General features: G+C 43.2%; 1 protein-coding gene across 1 annotated transcript in view; it reads left to right on the forward strand.

Annotated features, from left to right (window-relative positions):
• Positions 1-16,439, forward strand: part of CNOT11 (CCR4-NOT transcription complex subunit 11) — an 844,502-nt gene that overhangs the window by 171,650 nt on the left and 656,413 nt on the right. Inside the window, exon 3 of the mRNA XM_044071126.1 lies at positions 9,661-9,813. Coding sequence (XP_043927061.1) covers positions 9,661-9,813 — 153 coding nt within the window. The remainder of the gene's footprint in view (positions 1-9,660; positions 9,814-16,439) is intronic.

The raw sequence follows: 16,439 nt of genomic DNA on the forward strand, positions 1-16,439 counted from the left end.
CTGGAGAAGTTCGGTTCAAGGACGCACCATCCTCTAGCCTGGAGAACTGATGCTCTCTCCTTCAGCTGGAATTCCCTAACAATTTATGCATTCCCTCCTCTACCATTACTGACCAAGGTGTTACTGAAGATCAAAGCAGAGCAACCAAAAGGAATTTTGATAGCTCCAGACTGGCCAAGGCAGCACTGGTATCCATTGCTACTGAGCATAACTCACAGCAAACTGTGGCCCTTGCCTCAATGGCCTCTGCTTCTAACTCAGCACAATTACAGGACTGTTCATCAAAACCTGCAAACATTGCAGCTGACAGTTTGGCGGGTTCCATGACTTTCAACCATATCTCTCTTTCCGAAAAAGTACAAGAAATCTTACTGGAAGCACGCAGACCTTCCACCAGAAAAACCTATTCAGCCAAGTGGAAGAGATTCATCATCTGGAATGCCAACAAGGGTCAGGATGCATCAGTAATGAGCATACCACAGATATTAGAATACTTGGCAGAAATGTTTCATAGTGGCCTCTCATATTCTTCCATAAAAATTCACGCTTCAGCAATCTCAGCAAAATACAACTGTGACCCATCTGTGTTTTCGCATCCCTTGCTAAGACAGTTTCTAAGAGAGATAAAGAATATCAAACCTCCCAGAAAACCACCAGTACCTGCATGGGACCTCAATTTCGTCTTGGAAAAATTAACTCTTCCTCCTTTTGAACCAGCAGCATCTTCAGAAATGCAATTTCTCTCCTGGAAAACTGTTTTCCTGTTGACAGTTACCTCAGCAAGAAGAGTCTTGGAGATACAGGCCCTCATGGCAGTACCCCCCTTTCTCATTTTTCATCAGGTCAGAGTTTCTCTAAGAACCAATCCTTCATTCATGCCAAAAGTGATATCCAGGGTGTCTCTAAATCAAGCAATTCACCTGCCTACTTTCTTTCCCAATCCTCAAAATAGGGGGGAAAAGCTGCTGCACACTTTGGACATACACAGACAATTACGCTACTACTTGGGCAGAACAAAGACCACCAGAAGGTCTGATCAACTTTTTGTAGCCTATGCTGCTGGAGTGCAAAGAAAGGCAATCTCCAAACAAACAATTTCAAAATGGATTGGACACTGCATCAGATTCTGTTACTCTTTCCATGGAAAAGGTGTGCCAGCCAATATTAGGCTACACTCCACCAGAGCTATAGCCACATCCACAGCCTTTCTAAGAGGAGTGGCTACAAAGGACATTCTAGAGGCTGCTACATGGAGCTCCGTGCATACATTTACCAAACACTACAACCTGCCTTTATACTCCAGATCCCGAGCAGGCTTTGCTTCGCAGTCCTGCAGGGCATTTTAGCTACACCATCCCTTTCTTAGATCCTACCACCCCAGCTTGGCTATGGTATTCAACCCATATGTCAGGACTGCAGTTGCATTCTTGAAGGACATAGTACAGTTTTGTACCTACCATAAATGTAGATGTCCGATAGATATGCAACTGCAGTCAGGTTTTCCCTCCCTCCTACCCATCTGTATTTCTTTTAGGGTCCACTCCCTTTTCAAATTAGCTGGGGATATCTGTTATGGTGTATCTGTTTATTACTGTTTTGCATGTCTGGAATTTTTTATCCATTCACTAAATTTAGCCTTCCTTGAAGGGCACCTGGCATCTGGGGCAAGAAACACTGAAGAAGATGGCGTCGGCTGATGCTTTTATACCCCAGCCGCTCTGACGTCCGGGAGGGGGCGACATCAGCCGCGGACCCAGACTTTGGAATCCGGCCGACCGAAGGGCTGCCTGAGGTAGGACAACCCATATGTCAGGACTGCAGTTGCATATCTATCGGACATCTACATTTATGGTAGGTACAAAACTGTACTTTGTCTTCTGAAGGTATCTCTTTTTCAGATATCCTTGAGATCTTGAAGCAGAAAAGTGGTTGTCCCTTCAAATCCTCTTCTGATGAGAAGTCGGTGTTCTGAAGGCTTTCGGGTTTCAACCCTTTGCCTCTTGTGTTTCTCCCCCTTTTGATGAGCTACTAGATCTTGTCTGTCGAAAGGTGTGGGAAACTCCTGACACTGTGGAACCGGTCCCTAGGAGACCCAATAAGTTTTTGTCCGCCCCCACTGACAAGGAATATCTAAAAAAAAGACTTTCCAGTAGATGCCATGGTGGTGACAGCAGCCATCAAAAAGTAACTTGCTGAAACTTCGTCTGCCGTCCATCCGCCTAACAAGGAGTCCCGGGCTATGGGCAAGTATGGAAAGCGTGTGTTTACTTCAGTGGCCTTTACTCTGCAGTCGCTGAACTACTTGATGCATTTTACAAGGCTCCAGAGAGATCTCCTAAAAGAGCTAGGAGATTCTCTACAGGGTAACATATCTCTGATGCTGTGGCACAGAAGGTCAATGCACAGATGGTCTACCCTAAATTCCCTTACCAACTCCTCCATGAGGCTGCTCTCATACGCAGCCGATGGAGCGAATATGGCAGCGGGTTCCGGAGTCTCTCTTAGACGCTCCTGGATGTGCTTGTGCAGTTTCACGGAGGCCTTCAAGTCTACATTCACCAACTTTGACGGTTCATCATTGTTCGGAACCAAGGTGAAGGACACTCTCTCAGTAGGTGCGAGCAGGAAGGAAAAACCCTGTCTGCTGTGGGAGTCTGTTTTTCTATGCCTTCTAGACCTTACCCCAAGGGCCATAAGGGCGGAAAAATGTGGTTCAGGAAGTCAGAGGTTTTTTCAGGATGCACAAAGTGATTCCCCCTCCAGGGGCAGGAGAAGGGGTGAAAATTCAGGTAGATGCTGCCCTAGAGGCAGAGGAGGCCCGCGTAACCAGGGGGACTGTGATTCCTTTCGTGCTCCTCTCTACCAGCGCTCCTGAAGGGAGACCCGATTGTGCGTCTCTGGAGCCAGTCGGGGGTCACATTTCTTTATTCCCAGAAGCTTGGCAAGTCATCATCCAAGACGAGTGGGTATTAAAGATAATTTCCAGAGGTTATCATATTCCCTTCTCTTCTCCCCCCGCCAACCAAGTGGATCCCAGACGTTCCACTCAGTCACAGGGATTCTGCGACTTTAGAAATAAAAAAGCTGGTTTCAAAGTGAGCCATCCAGCCTGTCCCTGCAGACCAAGTAGGATTGGGGACTTACTCAAGATTCTTTTTGGTGCCGAAAAGAACAGGGGACCCGAGACCCATCTTGGATCTCAGCCGATTGATCCTTCATGTACAAAAGTCTAAGTTCCACATGGTCACCTTACAGTCAGTACTCCTTCTGTTAGGGAAAGATGTCTTGATGTGCTCCATCGACCTCAAAGATGCGTAGTACCATATCAAGATGGACAGGGGATCAAGAAGTCATCTGCTCTTCCGGCTGGGAGCCAGTCATTTTCAGTTTCGCGCTCTGCCCTTTGGTCTGACCACAGCCCCCAGGGTGTTCACCAAATGCATGACGGTGGTAACGGCTCACTTGTGACATCAGGGATTCCAAGTGTTTCCGTACCTGGACGACTGGCTCCTTTCTGCCACCACCAGGCATCTACTGTTACAGACCAGGGACGCCACCATTACACTGTGCCAAAGGTTAGGAATTACTCTAAATTGGAAAAAATCTGTCTTGTTGCCCTCATAGCGTGTCACCTTTATTGGCGCCGAACTAGATACAGTGCTCTTGAGGGCCTTCTTACCATAAGAGAGAATTCAGGCTCTACAACAGCAGGTCTACGCCTTACTACCATTGAGGAAGGTCAAGGCAAAAGTGGTCCTCAAGTTATTGGGGACCATGGCTGCCACGAACATGCTAGTTCCCCTTGCCAGACTACACATGAGGGTTCTTCAGTGGCTGCTTTTTGCCCAGTGGTCACTATCTTCCACTATCCCATTTTATTCTAATTACAGACACTTGCAAGCAGGATCTACGCAGGTGGCTTCAGGCCAGCAATTTCAACGTGGGCAAGCCTTTTGTTAAATCTTCTCCAGTTGCCACCATGACCACGGATGCCTCCCAGATCGCGTGGGAGGGGGCATTATCTTAGCAGGATAGTCCAAGGCACGTGGCAGGATCACGAGACCCATTTGCATATCAATGTCTTGGAGATGAGAGCAGTGCTATTAGCGTTGCAAGCACTTCAGAGCTTTCTCCCTCTAGGGACAGTTGCAATCCACTCAGACAACATGTCAGTGGTGTGGTATCTGAACAAACAGGGAGGAATCAAATCATACCCCCTTTGTAGAGAGGCACTTCGAGTTTGGCAGTGGGCAGTGTCTTCCCAACCCTTTCTAGTTGCAACACGCATACCGGGGAAGTCCAACGTGATTGCTGACAGGCTGAGCATAGCTATCCTAATGTCTCACAAGTGGTCGCTGAACAATTATGTTGTGGAGGCGATATTCCACAGATGGGGTCAGCCTTGCTGCGATCTATTTTCCAGCCCCCTCAGTGCCAAATGCAGCAGCTACTTCACCCTTACCCCCCCGAGGGGGAGATACCCAGGAACGCTCTGGTTCACAATTGGTCCTCCAGTCTTCTCTACGCCTTTCCTCCATTACCTCTGATATCAAAGGTCATTCAGAAAGTACAGTCTTTGGGGAAGCAAAATGATCCTCATTGCCCCACAGTGGCCTCATCAAATTTGGTTTCCCTTCCTTCAACCCTGTCTAATGGAGAAGCCCTGGATTCTGAACTCTGCTCCAGATCTGCTGACTCATATGTCAGGACAGTTCCATCCCTCCATCCAGACCCTCATGTTGTCAGCTTGGCTGCTCCAGATCCGTCCTTAGTCAGGCTTCGTGATTTTCTCCCAGAAGTGGTCCATATTCTATCATCTTCCCACAACCTTCTACCAGGAAGATTTATTCCAGTAAGTGGAAGAGATTTTCTATTTCGGCCCGTGAGAGACATATTGATTCTTATACAGTACCAGTTTCGGCAATATTAGAATTTCTTTCTCAACTGTTCAGTCAGGGGTCAGCTGCAGCAACCGTTAAAGTGCAACTGGCAGCAATTTCTACCTTTCACGTTGCTAATGAGCCCAACCTTATGGCTCATAGGCTTTGTAGGGCTTTCCTGAAAGGGACATTGTTACTCCGACCTACAGTCTTTGATCCAGTAATGCCATGGGACCTAAATTTTGTATTACAGAAGCTCACCTCAACTCCCTTTGAGCCCACAGCTACGTGTGTGACATTAAATTCTTGTCCTGGAAGACCGTATTCTTGGTAGCCATAACTTCAGCTAGGCGGGTCTCTGAACTCCAAGCTTTATCAATTAAGCCACTTTATTTGGCGTTTCACAAATATAGGGTCTTCTTAAGAACCAATCCTTCATTTGTTCCAAAGGTTGCCTCTGTTGTTAATATCAACCAATCCATTGAGTTGCCTGTGTTTTTTCCTGAATTCTCCAAAAAGGCAGATTTAAGTTTCATCAGCTAGATGTTCATAGACAATTGCATTTCTATTTACATAGGACAAAAGATTTCAGGAAATCAGATCAAATGTTTGTCTCGTTTTCAGACAGTAGACTTGGTGTTCCTGTTTCTAAGGTAACCTTATCTCATTGGATCTCCGATTGCATCTCATTTATTTATGCTTCCAATTGCAAAGAATTACCCTTTAAAGTGAAGGCTCATTCTACACGATCTGTGGCTACCTCAACTGCTTTTCAGGCTAGGATGTCTATGGATGATATATGTGCTGCAGCAACATGGGCTTTGCCTCATACCTTTATTAGTCACTACAAATTAGATCTGGTCTCTACAGGCAGGTCTTCCTTTGGTTCCACAGTGCTCAAGAGTATTTTTCACTGAGCCACCCAAGATCAAGGTGCTAGGGACGCTGTCCCACGGGTAAGAATGAAGTTGAGATTGGACTGCATAACATCAAGAAGTTATTTACTCACTATAACATTCGATGTATGTAGTCCATCTCACCTTAGTGAGATGTCAGTAGAGTCATGGTTCGGGACTCATTAAAAGCGTATTTATTTGGTAAGACACTTAGCTAGTACAAAAACAAAGTTAGAGAGTGGGAATCTGAATCATTAGACTTGCAGACCAGACTCTTGACAGCAAAATCTAAAAAAAAATCAGAATTGTCCAGAAGTCAAAAAAGAAATAGAGGACTTAAATAAAAAAATAATGAAATTCTAACACACACAACTTGTCTAGCCTTGGAAAAATTAAACTGTATGCAAGATCAAGTTCTTCGAGAAACTGGCAATAGATGAGAGAGTAAGCCAGTTGGGGAGACACCTTCTTGAGGTCGTCCTTCGACATGACCTTAGCAAAAGTAGTTCCCGGGATCCAAGGCAGATCCCCCCCCCCCCTTGTGGAGTAGGGTAACTGTAGCTGTGCGCCACTCAGTGGGCACGAAGCCTGAGGTGAGGCTATGATTAAACATGACACTTAGGTGAGGTGCCAGTTCATTTTGTAGTTCATGTAGTACACAGCCTGGGATGTTATCTGGTCCCATGGATGCTGTATTCTTAGCTTTGGATAGTGCTGTTTCTACCTGTGTGGCCGTGATTACCGGAATTTGGCAGTCTTTTGGTATTGAGATGGGCCCTTTAGGGGGTGAGGGGGGGGTGAAGTTGGCACTAAATCGATCTGCCAGGATATTGGCAATATCCTTGGGATCAGTATATTTAATGCCATTCCATGCCAGTCCATCTTGCCCGTTCTGCACAGGGACTGTTGGATTTGATCTGTAGACTCCAGGATGTGTACTATTACATCAGAATAAACGAGCGCTCCAGGAGACACTTGTGCTTTTGGCTGGGAGCCAATCACTTCCAATTCAGAATACTGCCCTTTCGACTCGCCACAGCCCCCCGGATGTTTACCAAATGCATGGCAGTCTTGGCAGCTCACCCGAGGCTAAAAGGATTCCAGGTGTTTCCCTGTCTAAACTATTGGTTCCTCACTGTTCCAACAAGGCATCAACTGCTACGAGCCAAGGATTACTTGTTTCAGATATCTGACTCCCATGGCATTACAATAAATATTGCAACATACAAACGGACTCCTGTATAGAATCTAAAATTTATAGGAACTCAGCTGAACAGCACAATCCAAGTGGCTTCGCCATCTCTTCATCACATTGCGTCTCTGAGAAATCAGGTGTGGGATTTGTTGTCTTTTCGTCCTCTTCCACAAAGTTAGTGCTGCAGGCTGTGGGATCAATGTCTGTGGCTGTTCTAATTCCTCTAGCAAGATTTTTTTATGTGAATTCTCCAGTGGACCTTAGTGGTACCACCGTCTGCATCCTCATCATACTCACTTCAGTTGGGAAATGCTATATTTGATGGTGGACACAATCAGATGACCTGTTTCCAGGCAGACCCCTCCCCCCCCCCGTAGTCACAGTGACCACAGATGCTTCCTAATTGGGGTGGAGGGTATTACAGTGGAAAGATGGTTCAAGGTGCGTGGTCCCTCCTTGAGACCAAGCTGCATTTCAGTGTCCTCGAGATGAGCAGTCCTAACACTGCAAGCCTTTCAGGACATTCTCCCTTTGGGGACTATTGCTGTCCATACAGACAAAGTGTCAGTAGTCTGGTACATCAAGCCATCAAACAAGGAGGAACCCATTTCTACCAATTGTGCAGAGAGGCAGACCGTTTTCTAATTGCAGCACATTCCAGGTAAAACTAACAAGCTGGCAGACACTCAGCAGTTCCACTCTGACTTCTCAATAGTGGTCCCTCAATCAGTCAGTAGAGAACATGATTTTCAGTCGTTAGGTCACAGCAAGGTTGGCCCCATTTGCCTATCCCCTCAACAAGTACAGTGAGTTTTCCGCTTTGGTCCTCCTCAGGGATAGTCACAGATGGATGCTCTGATTAACAATTGGACCTCGGGACTCCTTTATGTTTATCCCCTTGTCCCATAGATCCCGAAGTTTCTTTGGAAAGCCATCAGGTTAAAGAGCTCACTCATCCTCATTGCCCCCATCTGGCCTTGACTGGTATGGTTCCCCTTTCTATGGTCTCACCGCAGATATCCTCCATGGGTACTGGAACCCACTCAGGAACTCCTTTCTCACCCATCATAATTCCAGCATCCCAGTCCACATGGCCTCAAACTGACAGCATGGTTCTCCACTCCCAGTGATAGTAAGAAGGTCTAGGCTAGCTTCCAGTTCGTGGCATTATTTTGGCTTCCCAGAAGGCTTCCACTAGGCAGGTATACAAAAGCAAGTGGAAAAGATTTTCGATATGGGCTTCTAAAAAGAATGTGTACCCTTTTTCAATGCCTACTTCAGCCATCCTTCTTTTTCTCAGTGCTCTTTTTAAAGAAGGAACTAGTTTTTCTACTATCAAGTTGCAGCTAGCTGACATAACCAGTTTTCATACTGAAAATGAGTACATATTTTCTGTCAGTATTCAGGTTATGTAAAGGCTTTATGAAAGGAATCTTTCTCCTTGCACACCCATAAAAGACCCTTCTCTGCTTTGGGCACTCCAGTTGGTACTCCAGAGGCTGACTCAGAAACCATTTGAACCAGCAGACAATTGTGACACAAAGTTTCTTTCTTGGAAAAATAATATTTTTGGTAGCTATTACTTAAGCGAAAAGAGTTTCTGAACTCCAGACATTATCTGCTAGGCCTCCTTACATAATTTTCCATAAAGATAATAGGGTACCTCTACAGAAGAACTCTTCCTTTTATGCCTAAAGTGGCCATGAAAACTAACATTAACCAATCAGTTCAGTTGCCAGTCTTCATTCCCAGCTTTACTAATAAAGGTGACTGCATACTGTATCTCCGTGACATTCATAGACTACTGCATTTTTATCTTCACAGAACAAAAAAGTACAGAAATTCTGGTAAACTGTTGATATCTTTCTTACCTAACTGTTTAGGTCACACAGTTTCAAAATTACTTTGACCAAATGGATTACTGACTATATTTAATTGATTTATTCTCCGAGAGGTTTGGAATTGCCTCATCCTCTTAGAGCCCACTCTGCCAGATCTATGGCTACCTCATCTGTTTTTTTCTTTCAGAGCTTCAATTGATATTTATGCTGCAGCCACTTGGTCAAAGACTCATACCTTTGTCACACATTAGAAATTGGACATTGTCCCCAGATGCAGGGCTTCCTTTGGTTCGACAGTACTCCATCATATCCTTCTTTGAGGGCCTCCCGAGAGTCACATAGCTGGGGAACAGTGATCATTGAGGAAGAATGAAAAGGACAACATCAGATTTAGAAGCCAAGTACTTGGCATCTATGTTGTTCATATTCATTCTACCTCACCTTCCCTCTCCACCATCCCCCAGCCTTCTCTCTTCAAGCAAGATCTTTACATGATCTTGAAACCCTCGGGATCCAGATTTGAGCCTCATTACTTCTTGTATTCATCCTATTTCTATAACTCTATAGGCAGTAGGGCAACAAACTCGATCTGAGGGGTTGGGGATTGTATAGTGCATTATGGGAATAGGGAGGATCTCGAGACTATGATCCAAGTCTTGGAAATGCAGCGGAGTCAGCTGCAAGGGTTGGATCCATAACCAGTCAGTGAGGAAGAATGAAAATGGACAACACAGATGCCAAGTTATGGTAAGTACGTAACTTCTAATTTGACTAGTTTGAAGAAATTACTTAATATGTGCATTTCAATTTATTAATAATTAATTTTTTCATTTTTTTTTACTATGCAGAACGTCAGTCTGAATTGCCAACGCAAAGCAAAGCAAGCTTTCCTAGCATTCTCAGTGATCCTGATCCCGACTCTTCCAATTCTGGGTTCGACAGCTCAGTAGCTTCCCAGATCATAGAGGCATTAGTCAGTGGACCAAAACCACCAATAGAAAGTATGTATATAGAAAGAATTAACAGAAGTAGTCACTTATTTCCTAGAGGGTGTTGTGAAGTCTGAAGAATTACTTTTGGGGGGGTTTATCACATTTTGCTGAACAAAGGCAGATGTTGAGTGTTTCAGTTTGCAGACTGGTTTTGCAAAAGAATCCAGTACTTGTCTTAACAGCTGACTGTTAAACTATTTAAATACTTGGGCATTCATCCTTTTTTTTTTTTTTTTTTTTACACCTGCTGGTACTGGTGAGGATTTGAAAGATATGGACTGTCTCAAAATAATAAGAGCCATCTACGAATATGTGGTCATCTCCTCCAAACTGACGAGTACAGATACAAGATTTAATCTTTGTTTTAGAAGTTTAGTAGCCTTCAAACATGTCATGTTTCACTGTTACAGTCATTACATTTGGGTAATCTGCTGGCAGGTTGCCCTTAGTCGACCTGAATTCCAAAGTCTTGGGTCCTGCGTCGGTTGCTGTCTCCTCTTCCATGACGTCAGGTAGTCAGGGGTATAAAACAAGCAGGCGATGCCATTTTCTTTAGTCTTTCTTGCCGCTCAGTGCCCAAAGCAGAAGCATTTCGCAACTGCCGGTTGGCCGACTCCTGAAATATTCGAGTTTGAGTTTCAGAACCAAAGTCTTCACTAGAGGGGTCCCAGGACAGATCCCTGTGGGACACCACTTGTGACTGGCTTTGAGTCTGACATTGCTCCAGCGATTTTAACTTTATGGGTTCTGTCCTTTAGCCAGTTTGCAACCTATCTAGTGACATAAGGGTTTACTTTTAAGCTGTTGAGCTTATATATGATGCCTGAGTGAGGTATTGTGTCGAAGCCCTTAGCCAAGTCCAGGTATGCTGTATGGACTGCTTTGCCCTCATCAATGGCTCTAGTGACTGTTTTGAAAAAGTCAACCAGGTTTAAAAGGCAGGATCTGCCCTTTACAAAGCCGAACTGGGTGGGGTCAAGTGTCTGTAGGTCCCCTATGTCTCTGAGTTCCATAATGATTCTTTCCATAGCTTTGCAGACCAGGCTGGTTAAGCTTATGGGGCGGTAGTTTCCAGGGTCTGTAGAGGCACCCCCCCTTGTGGAGTGGGACCACTGTTGCTGTACGCCAGTGTTCAGGTACATATCCCGAAGTAAGGCTAAGGTTAAATAGCATTTTTATGTGTGGGTTTAGCTCCTCTTGGAGTTCACGTAACATGCAACCCGGGATACCGTCAGGTCCCATTGATGCTGTGTTTTTTGCTTTGTTTAGGGCGGTTCTCACTTGGACATCTGAGATGTCAGGGAGATTACATTCAGCTGATTGATATATATATAAACATCTTGACAGTTCGGCCAACCAAATAAGACAAGAACTTAACTTACCTAAAAAGTATCTGGTTATTCTGAGACAAATTAGAAAACTCACTATAAGCTATTTTAAAAGTTTTAAACCAGAAGAAGAGGCTATTAATAGATGCTCTTTGTTGTGGCAAGCTCTCCAACAGGATCTTAAATATATCACGACAGCAAATCAATTAATTAAAGAATTTTAATTTCATGATAAAATTTTATCAAACTAGTGGGAAGAGAAAATTTTACTGACAGATAGAAGTAATATGTTAAAAGCAATTGACTTGACCATCAAATCTACTTCTCTTCAAAAATTAATATATACCCAATTGATGATTTGGAACAATGCATATTATACACGCCTTACCCTGCATAAATTTAATCCCAAAAATTCACCAACTTGTCCATATTGTAAGAATCAACCAGCTGATCTTCTTCATGTGTTCTGGAGTTGTAAATGCATTTTCAAACTTTGGAATTCCCTTAAGCGTCAACTTCAGAAGGTGGGTTACCAAAGTACAACGTTATCATGGAAATTTATGATTCTGCATATTCCACCGAAAGAGTTCCCTAAATCACAAATTATTATATATATTAATATTTTTCTATTATATAGCTTCAGATTGGTTAGACCCATCTAAAACTTCATGGCAGAACTTTAGAGTTCTAGCAACAAAACATATATTGGCTCATAAATTACTATTAAACCCACAAAATAAAAATGTTAATAATCCAAAAATTTGGGAACAGATTTTTAATATTATACTAGCATAGTGTTTTCAACTTGGAAATATTAATAATTATTTATGTGTGTGGAGAGAATTTAGTAATCAACTGTCTATTACTTGCATTTACTCATATGCTCTTTTATATTTAAATGTATTACATGGAAGCATTCTTGTAAATATTGTATATAGAGTGTGGTTATTAGTGATATTAGTTAATGTTTGATTTGTGAATATATGTTATTTTTGATCTTACTTGTGTTTGAAAATAATATAGCAATAAAGATTTATTATGGAAAAAAAATTTAACCACAGTGCATCCTGCTGGAAAAAATCTGTTAAGTAAAGAATTACAACTTTGTTTGATCTCAAGCTCGGAGACAGGATTTCTGGGTTAACAAATTCTTTTTGTTGTTATTAAGACAGAGATAATTACTAGATTTTACATGTAAAAGTGTCTTTTATTGCTGTGGCTTCTTGGCTAGGTGCAGCTTACAAAGAAATGTAAATTTTGAGTTTCTATTAGCCTGGGAACTAAAGAAGAAGTGATAAAAATGATGTCATGTGAAATGACTCAGCAGTACTGTGTTATTTTAATACTTTCTCAGAGAGAACGATTGAGAATTTTGTATCTTGGTTTAGATCTGACATCAGCTCACCAGGCACTTGCTTGCTGTGGTATGCAAGTAGTATTTAGAACAGTGATTTCTCTTAAGAGTTAGATAGGAATTTACCCAGATTAGTCTAGCTGCTTTCTATATTTGTCAGACTGTCCTACAGTATTGTTTTAAAGTTCCTGTGATTTTTGAACTCTTGATTAGTACTGTGTTGAATTGATGAGATTTGTCTTGTGCTTTTATTTACTAAATATTTTTATATTTGTCAACTGTGGCTGTTTATTGTGTAGAGATAATTTAAGCTCTAGAGTACTTGTATGTATTTGGTGATGCTGTCCAAGCCACTCCAGTAGTCTTGCTGCTCAGTCACCCTTACTATTTGGATAACAGTAATATTACACAGTGAAATTGGTCACCCTTTGGGAAGGGCGTTATAGCAGCTCACAGTAGTGGTTTGTGGCAATCAGTATTACCTTATAGTCTGGGCATAAATGGGGCACAGCTGGAGAACCTGTGCCAGCCTTCCACACGAGCGTCTGTATGTTTGTATACAAATCAAATCTTAGTGTGTGATTCAGCTACTTGGGCAGGGACATGAAGCACTGGTAGGACAGAGAGGGTGCTGGAGGTTTTAGCTTGACCAGTAGGCTGAGATCTGGACCCTATAGCTGTGCCAGTGGGGAGTCTTATTGGGGATCTGGAGAGAAAGGGAGAAACCAGCCCCAGACTGACTGTGATCTGTGTGTGCTCTTAAGGGCAATTTTACTTTACCGTGTGTGTACTTGTTATCCCCCCAATGTGCACGCCCCTCACTGGTGCTATATGAAGATTTAGGCTCCTTGATTACTGGGCCAGTGCATGGGTGTCACAGAAGATAATAACTAGAGGCTATTCCATTCCCTTTTCCTACCCACCAAGAAAAGTAGAAATATCCCTGATATGCCACCCAGTTGGTGGGAAGCTGCAGCAGCAGAGGTTACCGAGTTGCTAGAAAGAGTCATTGAACAAGTTCTGCGAGACCAATTAGAATCTGTAGTCTATTCTAGGTTCTTTTTATTACCCAAAAAGACAGGGGACCACAGACCAGTTTTGGACCTGAGATCATCTCAATTGGTTTGTAAAGCAGACAACATTCCGGATGGTCATGCTTCAGTTTGTACTGCCTCTTCTGAGCAGTGACCATTGGATGTACTCTGTGGATCTCAGTGTTACTTATTATCTCTTAAAGATAGAGTTGCATTCCAGGTGGTTAATCCATATCCAGCTGGGAGGCAATCACTAAATCAGTTCAGCGCACTGCCCTTCTGTCTTGCCACAGCCCTCAGGGTGTTTACAAAGATGATGGCAGTGGTAGTGGCATACCTCTGTTTGGTAGGGATCCAAGTTTTACCATACATAGATTATTGTCTTCTCATTGTTACATCCAGGGATCTACTGTTACAACATCGGGAGCTTTTGGTCCTCTTGTTAAAGAAATTGGGTATAATAGTGAATCACACCAAGAGCCAGCTGACTGCAACAGAACATAGAATTCATTGGATGGACCTGAACACTTCACAGATGTCCAAGTTATAGGGTGAGTTCTCTTTGTCTGGTTGCCACCCAGCTCATCCAACATTTATTCAAAAACAAAATCGGCCTGCACTCCTTGTGAGGCAATCTGTAATTATTAATAAAGCAGAAGCCATATACACATATTAGTGTAAAATTGCACTAAACAAAAATAAACCGGTTTTGGCACTCTGGTCTTCATCAGTATTTTTGTTTTGTGTAATTTTATACTAATATGTGTATTTAGCTGCTGCTTTATTAATAAATACCGATTGCCTCACAAGGTGTGCTGGCCGATCTTATTTTTGAATTATCCTGTGTTTTTTTGGCCATTTGCACTTGCTGTACGTGTGGAAGCTTAGTGTGGATTGTCATCCAACGTTTGTCTCATCAAGCAAGAAAAGTTGTTTGTCTGCTAGGTCTAATGGCTTTGTCAGTCGCTGTTGTACCCTAGCCAGGTTCCACATGGGAGTTCTGCAGTGGAGTCTTTCAGTCCAGTGGTTTCCAAGCATTCATCATCTCTGTTCCAGGATTGATATCATGCAGGTATATAAAAATCTCCATCAGTAACAGAAGGTTGACCGTTTTTCCAGGCAGAGCCGTTAGCCACAGCAGTCATGGATGTCTCTCTTCTGGTGTGTGTGTGTGGGGGGTGCATTTTGAAGGAAGGACGGTCCAAGGTTCCTGATCACATTTAGAGACCAGTCATCAACATCAGTGTCTTGAAGATTAGGGCAGTCTTCCTAGTGTTGCAGGCTTTTCAGGGCTTCCTTCCTAAGGGTATGATTTTTTTCCAGACAGAAAACATGGAGGTAGTGTAGTACATCAATAAACAGAGAGGAACTCAATCATATCTTTTATGCTGAGAGGCCTTGAGAGTCTGGCAATGGACTGTCTTCACTTGGTTTTCTGTTAGTAATGCACTTTATGGAGATGTCCACTGTACTAGCAGACAAACTGAGCAGGCTGATTCTTATGCCTCATGAGTGATCCTTCAGCCAAGCACCCGTAACTTAGATCTTCAGTCACTGGGCTCGACTTTGCTGTGACGTATTCATATCTTACCTAAACAAGTGCAACAGTTACTTTGCCCTGATCCCTCCACAGGGATAATCACAGAGGGATGCTCTAGTCCACAAGTGGCCCCCAGGACACACCTATGTCTTTCATCCAATACCCCTCATAACTACATTTATTCAGAAAGCCAGAACTTGCAAGACCAGCGTGATTTTCATTGCTCCCTTTTGGCCCTGTTTGGTTCCCCTCCCTGTGACTTCATCTAGTACATTCTCCCTGGTTGTTGGATCACTATCTAAATCACCCATCCAGAATGTGTCTTCTTGGCCAAAAATCCAGGAGATTGACTGCTTGGTTCATCCAGCTTTAACTATAGCCAGAGCTGCTTCTGTGGTCCACATTTCAGCTTCTCAAAAACAATCTACCAGGAAGATTTATAAAAGTAAGTGGAGAAAGTTTTCTATTTGGACTTTGTCAAAAGGTTTAGACCTTTTCTCAGCACCTTTCCCTTATGGTCTGGAGTTTTTGTTAAGAACTTTTTCACAGTGGATCCAATTTTTCTACTATCAAAGTACAAAGGGCTGCTATTTCCAATTTTCATGTTGGACAAAATAACACCTCTGTAGGATCTCTGAAGTTTCCAAAGCCCTCCTCAAGACAACATTTTGCTGATACCCCCATTTGGGTATCCTGTTCCCCCTTGGGATATCACAGTTTTACTGCAAACTTTAATTCCCCCCCCCTCCCCCTTGAGCCAGAATCTTTTTGCAGACCTAAAATTTCTTTCTTGGAAGACAATTATCTTAGTCACACTCACTTTACAGAGGCTAATTTCTGAGCTACAAGCTCTTTATTGTTGTTGTTTGTCTTTTTGGCTTTTCCTGGTTAGGGGTCCGCTAATGATTGGCAGTAGATTTTTTATGGTGCCAGTTGCCAGCCTGACGCCCATCGTTCAGCGAAGGCATGCCCATTCACACACATCTTTGAGGCCACTCGACCACGGGGAGGACATGCAGAGACTCCACACAGAAGGTACTCCAGCCGTGAATCAAACAGGAGAACCTCTTGCTGTGAGGCAACAATGCTACCGCTGTACCTCTGCGGCTTTAGTAGTTCCAAGCTTTTTATTGTAAGCCTCCCTATTCTGTTTTTCAGAAAGACAGAGTGGCTCTAAGACCAACGTGTCCTTTCTCCTCAGGATGACATCTGAAGCAAATCTAAGTTGATCTGTTGACCTGCCAGTCATCCTCTCAAGATACTCAAACAAAGAGAGGGTATACTGCTGGATGTTTGTCAACTCAGGTTCTGTCTTCATAGAACAAAAGACTCCATAAAGTTGGGCCAACTATTTGTATTTCGTCAGGGCAAAATTTGAT

Source organism: Protopterus annectens, chromosome 5.part0 (genome assembly GCF_019279795.1).
Source record: "Protopterus annectens isolate FY-2018-M chromosome 5.part0, PAN1.0, whole genome shotgun sequence".
In the NCBI taxonomy this organism is placed as follows: domain Eukaryota; kingdom Metazoa; phylum Chordata; order Ceratodontiformes; family Protopteridae; genus Protopterus; species Protopterus annectens.